This window comes from Panthera onca, chromosome B3 (assembly GCF_046562875.1).
Source record: "Panthera onca isolate mPanOnc1 chromosome B3, mPanOnc1 haplotype 2, whole genome shotgun sequence".
NCBI classification, from domain to species: Eukaryota; Metazoa; Chordata; class Mammalia; order Carnivora; family Felidae; genus Panthera; species Panthera onca.
In genome coordinates, this window is record NC_138344.1 from 84247370 (window position 1) to 84260939 (window position 13570).

At 46.5% G+C, this 13570-nt stretch overlaps 1 protein-coding gene across 1 annotated transcript; it reads right to left on the reverse strand.

The window, feature by feature from the left end:
• Positions 1–5721: 5721 nt before the first annotated feature.
• Positions 5722–9014, reverse strand: NFKBIA (NFKB inhibitor alpha). Its single transcript, XM_060619519.3, has 6 exons — positions 8665–9014; positions 7971–8079; positions 7427–7637; positions 7045–7133; positions 6657–6917; positions 5722–6324 (listed from the first exon to the last, which is right to left on the reverse strand). The coding sequence occupies exons 1-6, from the start codon at positions 8889–8891 to the stop codon at positions 6277–6279; spliced, it is 945 nt and encodes a 314-aa protein (XP_060475502.1). The 5' UTR covers positions 8892–9014; the 3' UTR covers positions 5722–6276.
• Between the last annotated feature and the right edge of the window lie 4556 nt (positions 9015–13570).

The following is a 13570-nucleotide window of genomic DNA, read 5'->3' on the forward strand; positions in this document are numbered from 1 at the left end:
GGCTGTAGATAATGCTACTATAAACATTGGGGTGCATGTATCCCTTTGAATTAGTATTTTTCGGGTAAATACCCAGTAGTGCAATTACTGGATTATAGGGCCATTCTACTTTTAATTTTTAGAGGAATCTCCATACTGTTTTCCAGAATGGCTGCACCAGTTTGCATTCCCACCAACAGTGCCAGAGGGTTCCCCTTTCTCCACATCCTCACCAACACCTGTTGTTTCTTGTGTTGTTGAGTTTAGCCATTGTGACAGGTGTGAGGTGATATATCATTGTGGTTTTGATTTGCATTTCCCTGATGATGTGATGTTGAGCATCTTTTCATGTGTCTATTGGGCATTTGTATGTCTTCTTTGGAGAAATGTCTGTTCATGTCTTCTGCCCATTAAAAAAATTTTTTAAATGTTTATTCATTTTTGAGAGACAGAGTGCAAACATGGAGGGGCAGAGAGAGAGGGAGACACAGAATGTGAAGCAGGCTCCAGGCTCTGAGCTGTCAGCACAGAGTCCCATGTGGGGCTTCAACTCAGGAACTGTGAGATCATGACCTGAGCCGAAATCGGACGTTCATTCGACGGAGCCACCCAGGCACTCCTGCCCATTTTTTAAGTAGATTATTTGGGTTTTTGGTGTTGAGTTGTATAGTTTTTTGTATATTTTGGACTCTAACCCTTTATTGGATATGTCATTTGCAAATATCTTCTCCCATTCAGTAGGTTATCTTTTGGTTTTGTTGTTTGTTTCCTTTGTTGTGCAGAAGCTTTTTTTTTTTTTTTTAATTTGGATGTAGTCCCAGTAGTTTATTTTTGCTTTTATTTCCCTTGCCTTAGGAGACATATCTAGAAAGATGTTGTTACGGCTGATGTCCGAGAAATTACTACTGTGTGTGCTGTGTTTTAGGATTTCAATGGTTTCCTGTCTCACATTTAGGTCCTTAATCCATTTTGAGTTTATTTTTGTGTGTGGTATAAAAAAGTGTTCCAGTTTCATTCCTTTGCATGTAGCTGTCCAGTTTTCTCAACATCCTTTGTTGAAGAGACTGTCTTTTCCCCATTGCATATTCTTACCTCTTGTGTTGAAGATTAATTGACCATATAATTATGGGTTTCTTCCTGGGTTTTCTATTCTGTTCTATTGATCTATGTGTCTATTTTTGTGCTAGTACTTTATATTCAATAAATTAAAAATATGAAATGATGGCAACATTTAAAGGAAGTTATTCTTTTTAAAAAATTAATTAATTAATTTTTAGAGAGAAAGAGTGAACATGAGAGGAGGAGGGGGCAGAGGGAAAGAGGAAGAGGATGTCAAGCAGGCTCCATGCCCAGCACAGAACCCCATTCAGGGCTCAACACAATGCTGGACTGGGGGCTTGATCCCACAACCTTGAGATCATAACCCCAGCTAAAATCAAGTGTGGGACGCTTCAAAGACTGAGCCACCCAGGTGCCCCAGGGAGAAGTTATTCTTTGGTTAAGGTTTTCCCCAGTATATTTTCGTCAACTCTTTGTTAGGGCTTCTCATATTCTGATAAGGATAGTGGGGACTATGTCATAGGGAAGCAGCTCTCCCTCCCCTCCTTCTAGGGGCCTGGTCAGGGCCACATGCCACACCAATCCTATAAGAAGGTACAAAAAGTTCATTTTAAAAACCAACTTGTCAGGGCGCCTGGGTGGCTTAGTCTATTAGGCGCCCAACTCTTGATTTCAGCTCAGGTCATGATCTCATAGTTGTGGGATTGAGCCCTGCATCAGACTCCGTGCTGGGCATAGACCCTACTTGGGATTCTCTCTCTCTCTCTCTCTCTCTCTCTCTCTCTCTGTCTCCCTCTCTCCTCTCTCCCCCTCTCTTTGCTCCTCCCCTGCTTACACTCTCTCTCTCAAAATGAATAAATAAAACTTTAAACAACAACAACAAAAACAGCCTCCTGGGTGGCTCAGTTGGTTAAGCATCTGACCTCAGCTCAGGTCATGATCTCATGGTTTGTGAGTTCCAGCCCCACTTCGGGCTCCTTGCTGTCAGTGCAGAGCCCACTTGAGATCCTCTGTCTCCCTCTCTCTCTGCCCCTCCCCTGCTCATTCTCTCTCTTTCTCTCTCAAAAATTAATAAACATTTAAAAAAATAAAAATGAACTTGTCAACTTCTTAATTAGTGTATCACCCTTCAAATACATTTCCTTGAAGAATTTTGTTCCTTTCTTGGATCTCAGTTGATTATACCTTTGGCCTTGTATACCTTTGGTCAGCCTCCTTCCTTATTACACTTACTTGTTTCAGTGGCAGGTTTGTTGGTCTTGGCCAGCAGTGCTCAGGATCCTGCCCTACTTTCCAAAAGACTCATGTTGCCCGATGGTGGATCATCCTCATATGTGGCTGCCGAAGAGCTTATCCTGGTTTGCAGTGGTACCAGCTGGAGAATGCCAGCAAGTGCTGGCCTTAAATAACTAAAACAGCATTTTATTCAAAACGCTCTTCAGAGTGTGCTCCTCGGACCAGCAGCACAGACCTTGTCTGGGAACTTGTTAGAAATGCAAGTGTCAGGCCAGCTCTGGGCCAACTGAATCAGAACCTGCATTTCAACACCATCTCCAGGCCACGTTGCATGCTGAGTTGAAGATGCTCTGGCCTAAGGCATGCACATCATTTGCCATTAATTCAAAGGCTGGCGGCAGATTCCTGACTCAGCTCTGGATTCCAGGATCACACACAGATACAAAAATGAACAGCCTATCCCAGCCCATAAGTTTTGTTCTGAGTATAGCTTTGTTCTCTGCCACTTGTCAAAAGGGTGCCACTGGTCACTTGGGACATGGAATAAGAATAGATAGTACTGGCCGGGGTAGGGGTGGGGGCAAATAGCTCACATGAGTGTAATCTCGTGACCCCTTCCCCCACTGCACTCAGTGTTAGGGGCCCCTGATCTGAGCTCACATCATACTCTGTGCTTCATCTTACCCGCCTGTCTTAAATGTGCTTGTTCAGTTCTCTTTCTGACCTAAGCAAGGAGCTCTTTGAGGCAGAGGCTGTGACTAGTTCCTCTTAGGGTCTCTGGTCCCTGGCACAGGACCTGGGGTATAATAGTGCTTTATAATGTGAATGAATGAATGCATCTGAGAGTTCTACTTCTCTAGGAGGGAAACACACAGGATATCTGTTTTTAGTTCCTGTAATGCTCCCTTAAAATGGGGGACACGACCTGGGCTATTCTTGCCCAAGTACCAGTGTTGGGGAATGCTTTTTGGGCATGTTTCTGACTGGAGTTCCACTCTGACCTTTCTTGCCAAAGGAAACTTCAACTGTACCTAAGGCAAGCTGATGAAAACAGGGAGGAAAGGGGGCGAAGGAAGAACCCATCTCACTGACTCAGTTCTAACCGTCAGCACTTAATCACTTCCAGTAGCAATCGAAGTTTCAATGCAAATACCCCCAAGCACCCAGGCCCCACAAAGTCTTCAGATTGCTCAGACTGGAGTTTGTTCCCTCTTAAAGAAACACCCTTCCTTCTGGAAGGGACTTGGAACATGTGACCTATAAAGGAAATTTGTCCTGAGGATGAGGCAGGCAGAAGGAATCAAGGAACTAAATTCAAGGAAGTTGCTGATGTGACTTTTTATTTCCCTCTTCTGTCACTTCCCTCTTTCCCAAGGCTCTCGTACTTCTACCTGTCCTGACAAGACCTTTGGCTCCTTGGAGAAAATTGAAGTGCATAAAAGGCTCTCAGTCTGCTGCTCTGTTTTCTTTGAAAACTTCTGGTTTGCTTAGAAATTTGCTGAAGACTTTCTACAGATTAGAATGTTTCCATTCTAAAATTTTTCTTTAGGGAACTCCAGACTCCAGCCACCCAACCAATGGCATGAAGGAAAGAAAGTAGATTTAAAATAAAAAGAAGAGAAAGAAAGGAGATGGAGAAACAGGAAGAAGAACCAGAGAGTAAGAAACTGGGCCAAGCGACCTCAAGATTTATGCAGACAATGGAATCCACCCTGAGGGTTGGGGTCCTGAAGAGCAGAAAAGCCGAAGCCTAGAAATGTGGGAGGCTGGGCCCAAATGGGTCAGAAGAGGCCCCTCCCTGCCATGACCATGGAAGGTGTCACCCCCACACAAAAGCCAGCCATGAAGGAGGCTTCCGAAGAGTGGGCCACATCCCTTTGTCCCATTTCTCCAGTCTTCTCATAGACCTGGAGTAAGAGTGATGAGCACGTTGGCACAAATTCAGTGCCATTACAGGGGGAAAAAGAAGCACATCTGACTGAGCAGACCTAAGCGAACCATTCCAAATTTGGAAGCCAAGTGTCCAACCTGTGTTCTCTTAGATATGAGGTGGATATTCCTCCCTCCTCTGCCCCCACACCCCTCTTACCTCTTCTACTCATCAGCTGACAGAGCTGAACCTAGTCGACATTCACGTGTCAGATCACAAAGCGCCTGGGTTCATGTGTTCTGGGATGCACAAGGAGTTTCAGTGATGGGGGCCTGGATCACTTTGAAAGATGGAAAGACTGGTACAGGGGCTATCACAGTGCTCAGCTCTAGATGACTGAAGCTGTAGGAGGGGGACAGGACTGGCTTTGACTGGTCAGTCCAGTCGACAGCAATACACTTCATACATTGAAAGACCCACTGTGTATTGGCTCTTTTTTGGTCTGAGGAAGGTGACATCATATTCACTTGACTTTGACAGCATTTACGGATCTGGAAAGGGACAACTTAATGGCGATGTTTTCTAAGGTATAAACTAAAGTTCATGAATTGTATTTATATGCCCTTCTGTATTTTATAGAATGCCACGAACTTTCCTTTATTACTCTTTCTACCTAGGCAAGAGATGTATTTTAGGGATGAAAACATCGATACAGAGCATTGAAACATAAATTTCACAAGTTACTGATTTCTTGTCAAATCCATGAAGTAGAATTAGACTGCACTGAGGAAAAAGATTTTTTCAAGCCTTCATACTACAGCTGGTAACAATAGGTTAATTTAGAGGTGGAACGCAGGTAAAAGATGTTAACCACCTGAAAACAAGAGTAATAGTTGACCGCCTGCCTCTTCTGCAAGGTGACCTAGGACAGGACATTCTCTCTGGACTTGTTTCTTCCCCTGTGAAATACAGGATGTTGTGCAATAGCTTGTATTTTTCTTTAGCACTGTGTGCCTGGCACTCTGCTATGCTTTGTACGTACATTGTCTTGTGCAATCTTCACAACAGCCCAGTTTACAAGTGAAGAAATGAAGGCTCAGAAGTGGGTACCTGCTAAAAAAACATTAGTGGAGTCCCATTCCCGAGCCCGTTCCTTAGGAACTGCCAGTGTCATAGTCAAGATCTTTCCCAGCTCTATGACATAGGATTTCAGCATATCCCACTTGACCCAAATAATTTCCTAAAGTGAAACGGTCTTGGCACAGATTAAACCAAGATGAAAGCAATTGACAGTGGAGGTTTCCAGCTGTAGGCCAAGCAGCTTGCTGCCACCCCCAGCCTGAGAATGGTGTTTCCTATCTTCTTTCAACAGCCTCCCCTCCCACACACAGGGCCCTGGGGCCGCCTGCAAACCCCGGCTGGGAGTCCTGCATACACAGCGTGAGAAGCTGCTCTCTAAAAGGTCTTTGTGGCTGGCTGTGGTAAGTGCTCCCACACAACTCTCCACCGCCAGTGGATGATCGGATAACTCTCAGATTAGGAACCCCGCTGCAGCCCAATGAGAATGATCAGGATAATTCTGTTTGTAAAAATCTGTTTAATAAATACACATTTTAGAAGTACCAAAATAATTACCAACAAAATACACAATGTACACCATTTACAGGAGGGTAACACAAACCTTGATAGGTAGTGACTTTTAACCCCACACCGCCAAAAGGTTTAACAACACACCTGGTTGTTACACGTCACAGGATACCACTGAGCTCAGCCACGGAATCCATGGTGACTCAATGGCAAAAGCACAATAAATAAAATGTAATCCTTTCATCACATTTTTGGATAACCTTCTCCAAAAACCCCATAGAGGTGAGGCTTGAAAGTGGTTTTCTTTGAATTCCAACGATCTTCTTTGTCCCCCTTCCAAAGTTCACCAAAAAAAAAAAAAAAAAAAAAAAAAATGGGGGCTGATCCAGAACAGTAAATGTTTCAGGCCACGCAGTGTGAAGTATGGTTGTAAGTAACCCCTTTTGATTTTTTTTTCTTTCTTTTTTTTTTTTTTTTTTAGAAAAATAAAACTTTCTTTTTGTACAAATATACAAGTCCATGTTCTTTTAGGTACTTTTTGAAGCTCATAACGTCAGGCGTTGGCCTCCAAGCACACAGTCATCATAGGGCAGCTAAACACATGAGGAAAAAAAAGGCACGTTAAACTCCCAGAGCTTTGCCAAAAGCCCTGGGATAATGGTGAGGGCTGCTCCTGGAAGGAACTCAAGTATTCTTGGATTCTATTCTCCATAACCCAAACATAAATTAATTTCAGGGGCTGAGGAGTTTTCCTTTAATGTTCCTCTCCTTTAAAAAGGGCAAAGAAGACAGACACTCTTAGGATACTACTGGTCATGCACCCTGAAGTTTGAGAACTTCACTACATTGAAACCTTTGGATAAAGAGTAGCTCTAGGGGCCTGGGAAGGCAGTGCTTTGTGCAGAGTGACAAAGTGGAGACTCACCTCGTCCTCTGTGAACTCTGACTCCGTGTCGTAGCTCTCCTCATCCTCGCTCTCTGGCAGCATCTGAAGGTTTTCTAGGGTCAGCTGGCCCAGCTGCTGCTGTATCCGTGTACTTGGGCGACCCCAGGTGAGCTGGTACGGGGAGTAGCCTTGGTAGGTGACTCTGTTGACATCAGCCCCGCACTTCAACAAAAGCGACACGAGGTCGGAATTCTGCAGGTCCACTGCAAGATGGAGGGCGGTTCGGCCATTACAGGGCTCCTGAAACCAATAGGAATTTGAGATGTTTACAGCTGAGTTTGGAATTTCTGCTTGCAACAAAAATATGTGAAATCTTAGGAGGGTCCTGGAAGCTGATGCATTCCATCTGGAGACATGAAGCACTCACCTGAGCATTGACATCAGCACCCAAAGACACCAAAAGCTCCACGATGCCCAGGTAGCCATGGATAGAGGCTAAGTGTAGACATGTGTGACCTAGGAGAACAATGAAGAAAGTATAACCAACCACTTGTTTCAACCCTCAGATCCCAAGAAGAACCTTTCACCTATCCTTTTAGGGAACAAATTCTTCTGAATTTGAAGAAGTCAGAACATGGGTTCTGAATGAACTTTATAAAGGGATCAAATAGGCCTTTTGCACGCATATTTTCTCAACCTTTCAAGTGTTGAGTGTTTTAAGCTTTTGCCTGGACTCCTAAAGTTGGCCCACCTCTCCCTTCTCCATGTCACCTGCCTTCTAATGGGCAGGGTAGGACAGGCAGACCTACCATTGTAGTTGGTGGCCTGCAGGATGGAGTAGAGGTGCTGGGTCCTGCAGGTCTGAGTCAGGACTCCCACACTGGCCAGGCAGCCTTGCTCACAGGCGAGGTGTAGGGGGGTATTTCCTCGAAAGTCTCGGAGCTCAGGATCACAGCCAGCTTCCAGAAGTGCCTCAGCAATTTCTGGTTGGTTGGTGATCACAGCCAAGTGGAGTGGAGTCTACAAACAGAAGAGGGAACAGAAAGAGCATTAGCATGGCCCAAACTCAGTCTGTATTCCCTTGGACCCGAGAGCTCCTGATTGTGGGTGATGCTCCTCCCGGACAGGTATAAGGGGCAAGACAAATCCCAGAGGCCCCAGGTGGGCTTTCATAAAGTCCTCATCAAATCAATGGGATATTCTTTACTCTCTAGGATGTTGGCTGATTCCAATGTAAAAGGTCAGGACAGATAATGACCAGTGATGATTAATTTAGGAAGGATTGGGAGCAACTGTGCTAGAATGTAACTTCCTCACTGGGCCAGAGGCACGGGGCTGGGCAAGCCGGCGCACCTGCTGCAGGTTGTTCTGGAAATTGAGGAAGGCCAGGTCTCCTTTCACTTGGCGGACTACTTCCATGGTCAATGCCTTCTCTTCATGGATGATGGCCAAGTGCAGGAACCTAAGGGTAAGAGAGGGAAAAACCCCCAGGGCCGCTGAGTGCATTGCGTGGGGCCCAGGGAGGCGCGGGCTGCGGGGGATTGCGCAAGGCCGGGGTTTCTGGAGGCCGAGGCCGCGGTGTTTTCCGCGAGGTTATTATGAGCTGAGTGTTCCTGGCAGGCGCCCAGGGACTTTCCGGCCCCCCCCCCCCCCTTCCTCCTAGGCGGGCGCCGGCCAGACCGCCCCGCCCTCCCGCTGGGCCGGAACGCCCTGTACTTCCCCTCCCGGCCGCGCGGCGCCCGCCAGCGGGGCAGAAACTCCCGCCCCTCTTATGCAAGCCGGGACTTCGCGTCCCCGCCGCCGCCCCGCCCCCGCCGAGAGGACCGAGGACCGGGACCCGGGGTGGGGGGGAGGGGTGCGCGCGGCTGCAAGGCAGAGCTGCTGCAACGCCGCCCCGGGATCTGACCCTAATCCTCTGCGCCCCCCCCCCCCCCCGCAGCCCGCTGCTTTGCAAGGTCTCAGGGGCGGTGCATAAACCCCAATCTACGGACGCCTCCGGGCCTCGCGCTGCAGGCCCGGCGTCCCCACCCGGGCCCGCGACACTTACGAGTCTCCGTCCTCGGTGAGCTGCTGCTTCCAGGGCTCGGTGCCGCGCGGCGCCTCCTGGGGCTCAAGCCGGATCTCCCGCAGCTCCTTCACCATCTGCTCGTACTCCTCGTCCTTCATGGAGTCCAGGCCGCTGTCGTGGCGGTCGTCCAGCAGCCGCTCTTTTTTGAGCGCGTCCCGGGGACCCTCCATGGCCCAGTCCTGGGCGTGCTCGGCGGGTTGAAACATGGCGCGGTGAAAGCTCAGGCGCTGCTGCCCAGGTGCGCTCGGCCGCGGGCTGCGCGCTCGCTGCCTCGCAGTGTCAAGGAGGGGAGGACCGCTGGCTGCGACTGTTGTGGGCTCGCCAGCGCCGCCGCGGCGCCCTATAAACGCTGGCAGGGGATTTCTCTGGGGCGGGGTCAGGCGCGGGGAATTTCCAAGCCAGTCAGACCAGAAAAGAGAACTGGCCTCGTCCTCTGCTCGGGCGGGGGGGTGGGAGGGGGAGAAGCCTAAACTCTGAGCCCGGGTTCATCAGAGAAACTCCCTGCGATGAGCCACTGGGGTCATGTACTGGGAACTTTTTGATGAACGCTGAGTGGCTGGAAAGTCCTCCCGACTAAGGCCCCCTCCCCCGGTACTTCCCTGCAGCCTGCACCTAGTAATCCTGTCCCTCTGCAAGAAACCTTTCCCTGGGGTTTCCCACGTTCGATTCGATTTGGGGTCGTCGACTGCTGAGATCCCAAAGAACGCAGACCTGCCGGGCAGTTCCTCCTTGGGGTTTGCCAAACTGCCGGTCCTTTCCGATTTTTGCTCTTTTGAAAACTGGAGTGGAAATGATGGCTAGACGAGGGGATTTGTTTCCCCAAACTTTTCTCTGCGGGGAAGGACGCCCTGGCGGGTTAGAAGGTTGCAGACTGCCTCTGCCATCCTGCCAGTACCAGGCTCTTTGCAGCACAGGGACAGGTAGCAAGTCCCCGAGCACTCCCTCTCCTCAGGTAGAAGTTGTGAATGCTTTGGCATTAAAAGTCTAAATGCTTGGAGAACCCTCAAATAGTTTCCTCGGGATTAACAGTCCTATTGACTGGAGAGGGAAGCACTCTGCCCTGCATTCAGGGGAAAATGCTGAATATGACCATATGTTTTTTCAAGTAAAGCAAGGTGTTAATCTTTGTAGTAGAGGTTATAGGTTGCTACCTTGCGTTAACAAAATAATTATTGAGGTCATGTTCTCTGATTTGCATCGTGCTGCTGTAGAGAATGGATCCTGTGACTGCTTCTGGGTGCCGAGCTGGGCGACTTTCCAAGAGCATTTGGAAGAGGCTAAAGAATTAATTAGTTGAGTAGTGCCTTACACAAGATTGGGCCTTAAGGATGGTTAATAAAGTAGTTGCTAAGCACACCACAAGGAGGCTCATGGCAGCCCTAACATTACCCCCTTGCTGACTCCATGCACACCTGTCCTGGGGTGGGGGTGGGGGTGGGGGTGGAAGCAGTTGGACCTCTCCCGGCAATATGTGTAACTACTCCAGACTCCTCATCCTCTGGTTTCACCTGCAGAAATAGAACATATGTTCCCTGCCCCACCCCCATCTCCTAGCCAACAAGCCTGTAATTGAACTCATCTACTTCTAGAATTGGTCCAGGCAAAATAAAGCAACTTGGGTCTGAATTCTTCAGAATTAGCCCCAGAAGGCTCTATAGTTGTGCAGAAATTTCTGGTGATTATTGCAAGCATCTTTAACTTGACTGGCCATTCTAACACCCCTCCAACTATCTGAATATAGGGAATCTGGTTCAGTGGGGGTAAGATAAACCATATAAGGGGGAAAAAAACCTAACATCAAGATATAAAACCTTCAGGATAGTAATGATCACATGTTACAATGAAAGATTCCCAAGCATAGACTCCATTGTCTCTGGAGGCACATGATGTACAAAATATATAATTATTGAGGCAGGGTAGAACAGCAACTACAAGTAAATCTCAATTCCAGGCTCTACCTCTAATTAACTACACATTAATTGGAGAGATTAGTTAACTTTGCTGTGGTATACCTGCTTTTATAATAAGATTGGATTTAATGTCATGGAAGGTTTTTTCTGAGCTTAAAAATTTTGCTTGTTCACAAATGCATGTATAGCTGCTTAAGGGTGACTGTGTCTCTTAGAAATATCACAGTATAAGTTTTTGGAAGGACTCCAAGACTTTATGCAAACATCGTTCTCAGAACTAATTTTGTAAGATAGGTATTGTTCCTACTTTCCCCCAAAGAAACTGAAGTGCAGAGAAATTTACCTAGGCACTCCATGGCAGTTTACCTAATTTCTATCCCAACATATTAATCATTTGGCCAAAGCAATTGTTGTGTTAACACTGTTGAAAACATGTTGTGAAAATGTGAAAGTATATAGTATATATTGAATATACTATAATTTGAAGAAGATACTCAAAATATTTTCTACTCCAATCATGAGGTAAAATAGAGGGTAGATGTTCCCCTGTTTGGAAATATTCATGTCTGTAAAAGAAAAAAAAAAAGTACAGAAATCTTGAACTCTAAGTGCCCCACTTATATACCTTAGAGGAGGATTTTTAGCTCCAGGTTTAAAAATGATCATTAAAAAAGAAAATCATGCATAAATAAAAAGTATCTCAAGAATATCTTTCTTTGCACCTCTTAATGCTCTGTGTTCCTGATGGAGTTTAAGTACTGGTAGTCTTTATTCCTGATTGTGTAGTGTGACACCTAGTGGTAAGAGTCAGGCCCAGGCATTCCCTGATTTGTCATAGTGCTTTTGGAAATTTTGGGTGGTGCTGAGCCTTGATGACCTGTCTCTGTGGTGGGGATTCCCAAGGAGGTACCCTATGATTTTCTGCAACCTGGGAGACAGTTTTGAATAATGTGATCCAACATATTTTCTATCATAGGTAGCTCTATGTGGTTTAAATCAACAAACGTTACAATTTAGACAATAAAAGAACGTACTTGGAAGTCAGAAAACGAGCAGGTGGGGCAAAATAAGACAGCAAGACTGATGATTGGCTTAACAACACCTTTATGAACTCTTGGGCATTTAGACTTCTCCCAACATTCTAAAGATGTTAAAACCTTAGATAACTCATTTTTAATGTCATTTGCCTTTTTTTCCTTTTTTAATTTTTTTCACTGTTTACTTTTGAGAGAGAGAGAGAGAGAGAGAGAGAGAGAGACAGAGCACAAGGGAGAGAGGGGCAGAGAGCGAGGGAGACACAGAATCCAAAGCAGGCTCCAGGCTCTGACAGAGCCTGACTTGGGGCTTCATTCCATGAACCCTGAGATCATGACCTGAGCCGAAGTCTAATGCTTAGCTGACTGAGTCACCCAGGTGCCCCTGCCTTTAAAATTTTTAATGCAAAAGAAAAGGAATGAATATGTTAACTTCAAAGTAGTTTTATATTTTAGCCCAGAAGGGAGCCAGAGAGAATGACAGGATGGTCAGTGATGCTCACTGGGCCTCACTCTGGGCAGGAGCACCCCCATGGAAGAAGGAGCACCGACAGAGGCCTGTGTGAACACAGGCCCTTCATGCACTCCTCCTGGGTAGGAAATGCACTGTGTGGACTGAACCTACCCTCTGAAGTGCCCAGTGGTCTAGCAGCTTAGAGCATTGTCCAATATATTTGGCTTTGCTGAACATCATGGACAGGGTGTCCTATGCCAGTTGCCCTGCCCATTGAAACTAAAATTGTGTTAGCCCCAGCAAACTGAATTCCGGAAGAAAGCTACCCGATTGCTTGATACAGCCAGACTGGAAGAGAGAGTGGCCATGGCACCGCCCTGAAGGGCAGGCAAGTCAGGCACACCACAGATGGACAGCCCCATTAGGAAACTCGGCATTTATATTCCGCTTTCAGTCCCAGGCCCTGTCTTTTCCTCCTGTGATAGTTAGCAACTGCTGCCCTCCATCCCTCTCGGAACCTGGAGCTCCCAAGCTCTGGGACCTCTTCTGAGGAAAGACCATCAGGACCTTCATTTGTACTGAACTGAAAATAACACTGTCAAAGCTTTCATGTGTTTCTTTTGCTACAAATTCTGCAAATTAATGGGGGATCAAAGCTTTAAAGGGTCTCAAACTCAAATACCTAATGCATAGGGGCCAGGAGAGTTTCACAAATGAGTGAGGCCAGCCATGTGCGTCCAAGAGGGATGTAGTGGCATCTCTAACAGACTAGACCTGGAAGACCACGTCCCTCACACTCAGCTCAGGCAATTCTTACCAAGCAGCACAATTCAGTACTGATGTTCCATTGTTAAAGAAAAAATAATCAGAAAATGGATTTCGATGTGAAGATTTTAAAACGTGGGAACCAAACAAAATACATATCTGCATCTTCTGGCTAAGTTGAGCCCACAGGCTTATGTGTGTACAACCTCTTTTTCAGCTGAGATATGATGTTTTTATGGTGCTTTGGGTGAAGGCACTAGCCTTTCACTTCCTTGGTATCGCAGGGTCTCTGTTCCTCTGTGCAACTGGAGGCCGGGACCGCAGTTGTGTCCGTCCAGGAAGTTTTGCTTTGCTCCTCGCAGGCAGGATTGAAATCAGAGGCTCTAAGCCCTAAGAGGAGAGTTATCTTTCCCCCAAAGAATTTTTAAACATTGCATTGTAAAACAAGTATAACAAATTCAACAAAGTTCTGATTTTTCTCACAAAGACTACTTAGGTAGTCTTGTTTTATTTTTATTTTATTTTATTTTATTTTATTTTATTTTATTTTATTTTATTTTATTTTATTTTAACTCCTTTTAATGAACACCTCTTCAAGGTGTTCCTGCTCTGCTGGTGCCCCAACCACTGGGGTGCCCCAACCACTGGTGCCCAGTCTGCGTGTTGGACAACCTGCTGTCAGAGAAGGAGGCCTGCACGTGTCACCCTGGCCAAAATTCCTG

What these genes read in the sequence shown, in the direction of transcription:
- NFKBIA (XM_060619519.3), bottom strand. Translation starts at nt 8,891, where the DNA reads ATGTTTCAACCCGCCGAGCACGCCCAGGACTGGGCCATGGAGGGTCCC. An exon ending in GCAGGCCACCAACTACAATG is followed by an intron (nt 7,134 to 7,426) that starts GTAGGTCTGCCT and finishes TTGTTCTCCTAG; the next exon opens with GTCACACATGTCTACACTTA. An exon ending in GTGCTGATGTCAATGCTCAG is followed by an intron (nt 6,918 to 7,044) that starts GTGAGTGCTTCA and finishes TATTGGTTTCAG; the next exon opens with GAGCCCTGTAATGGCCGAAC.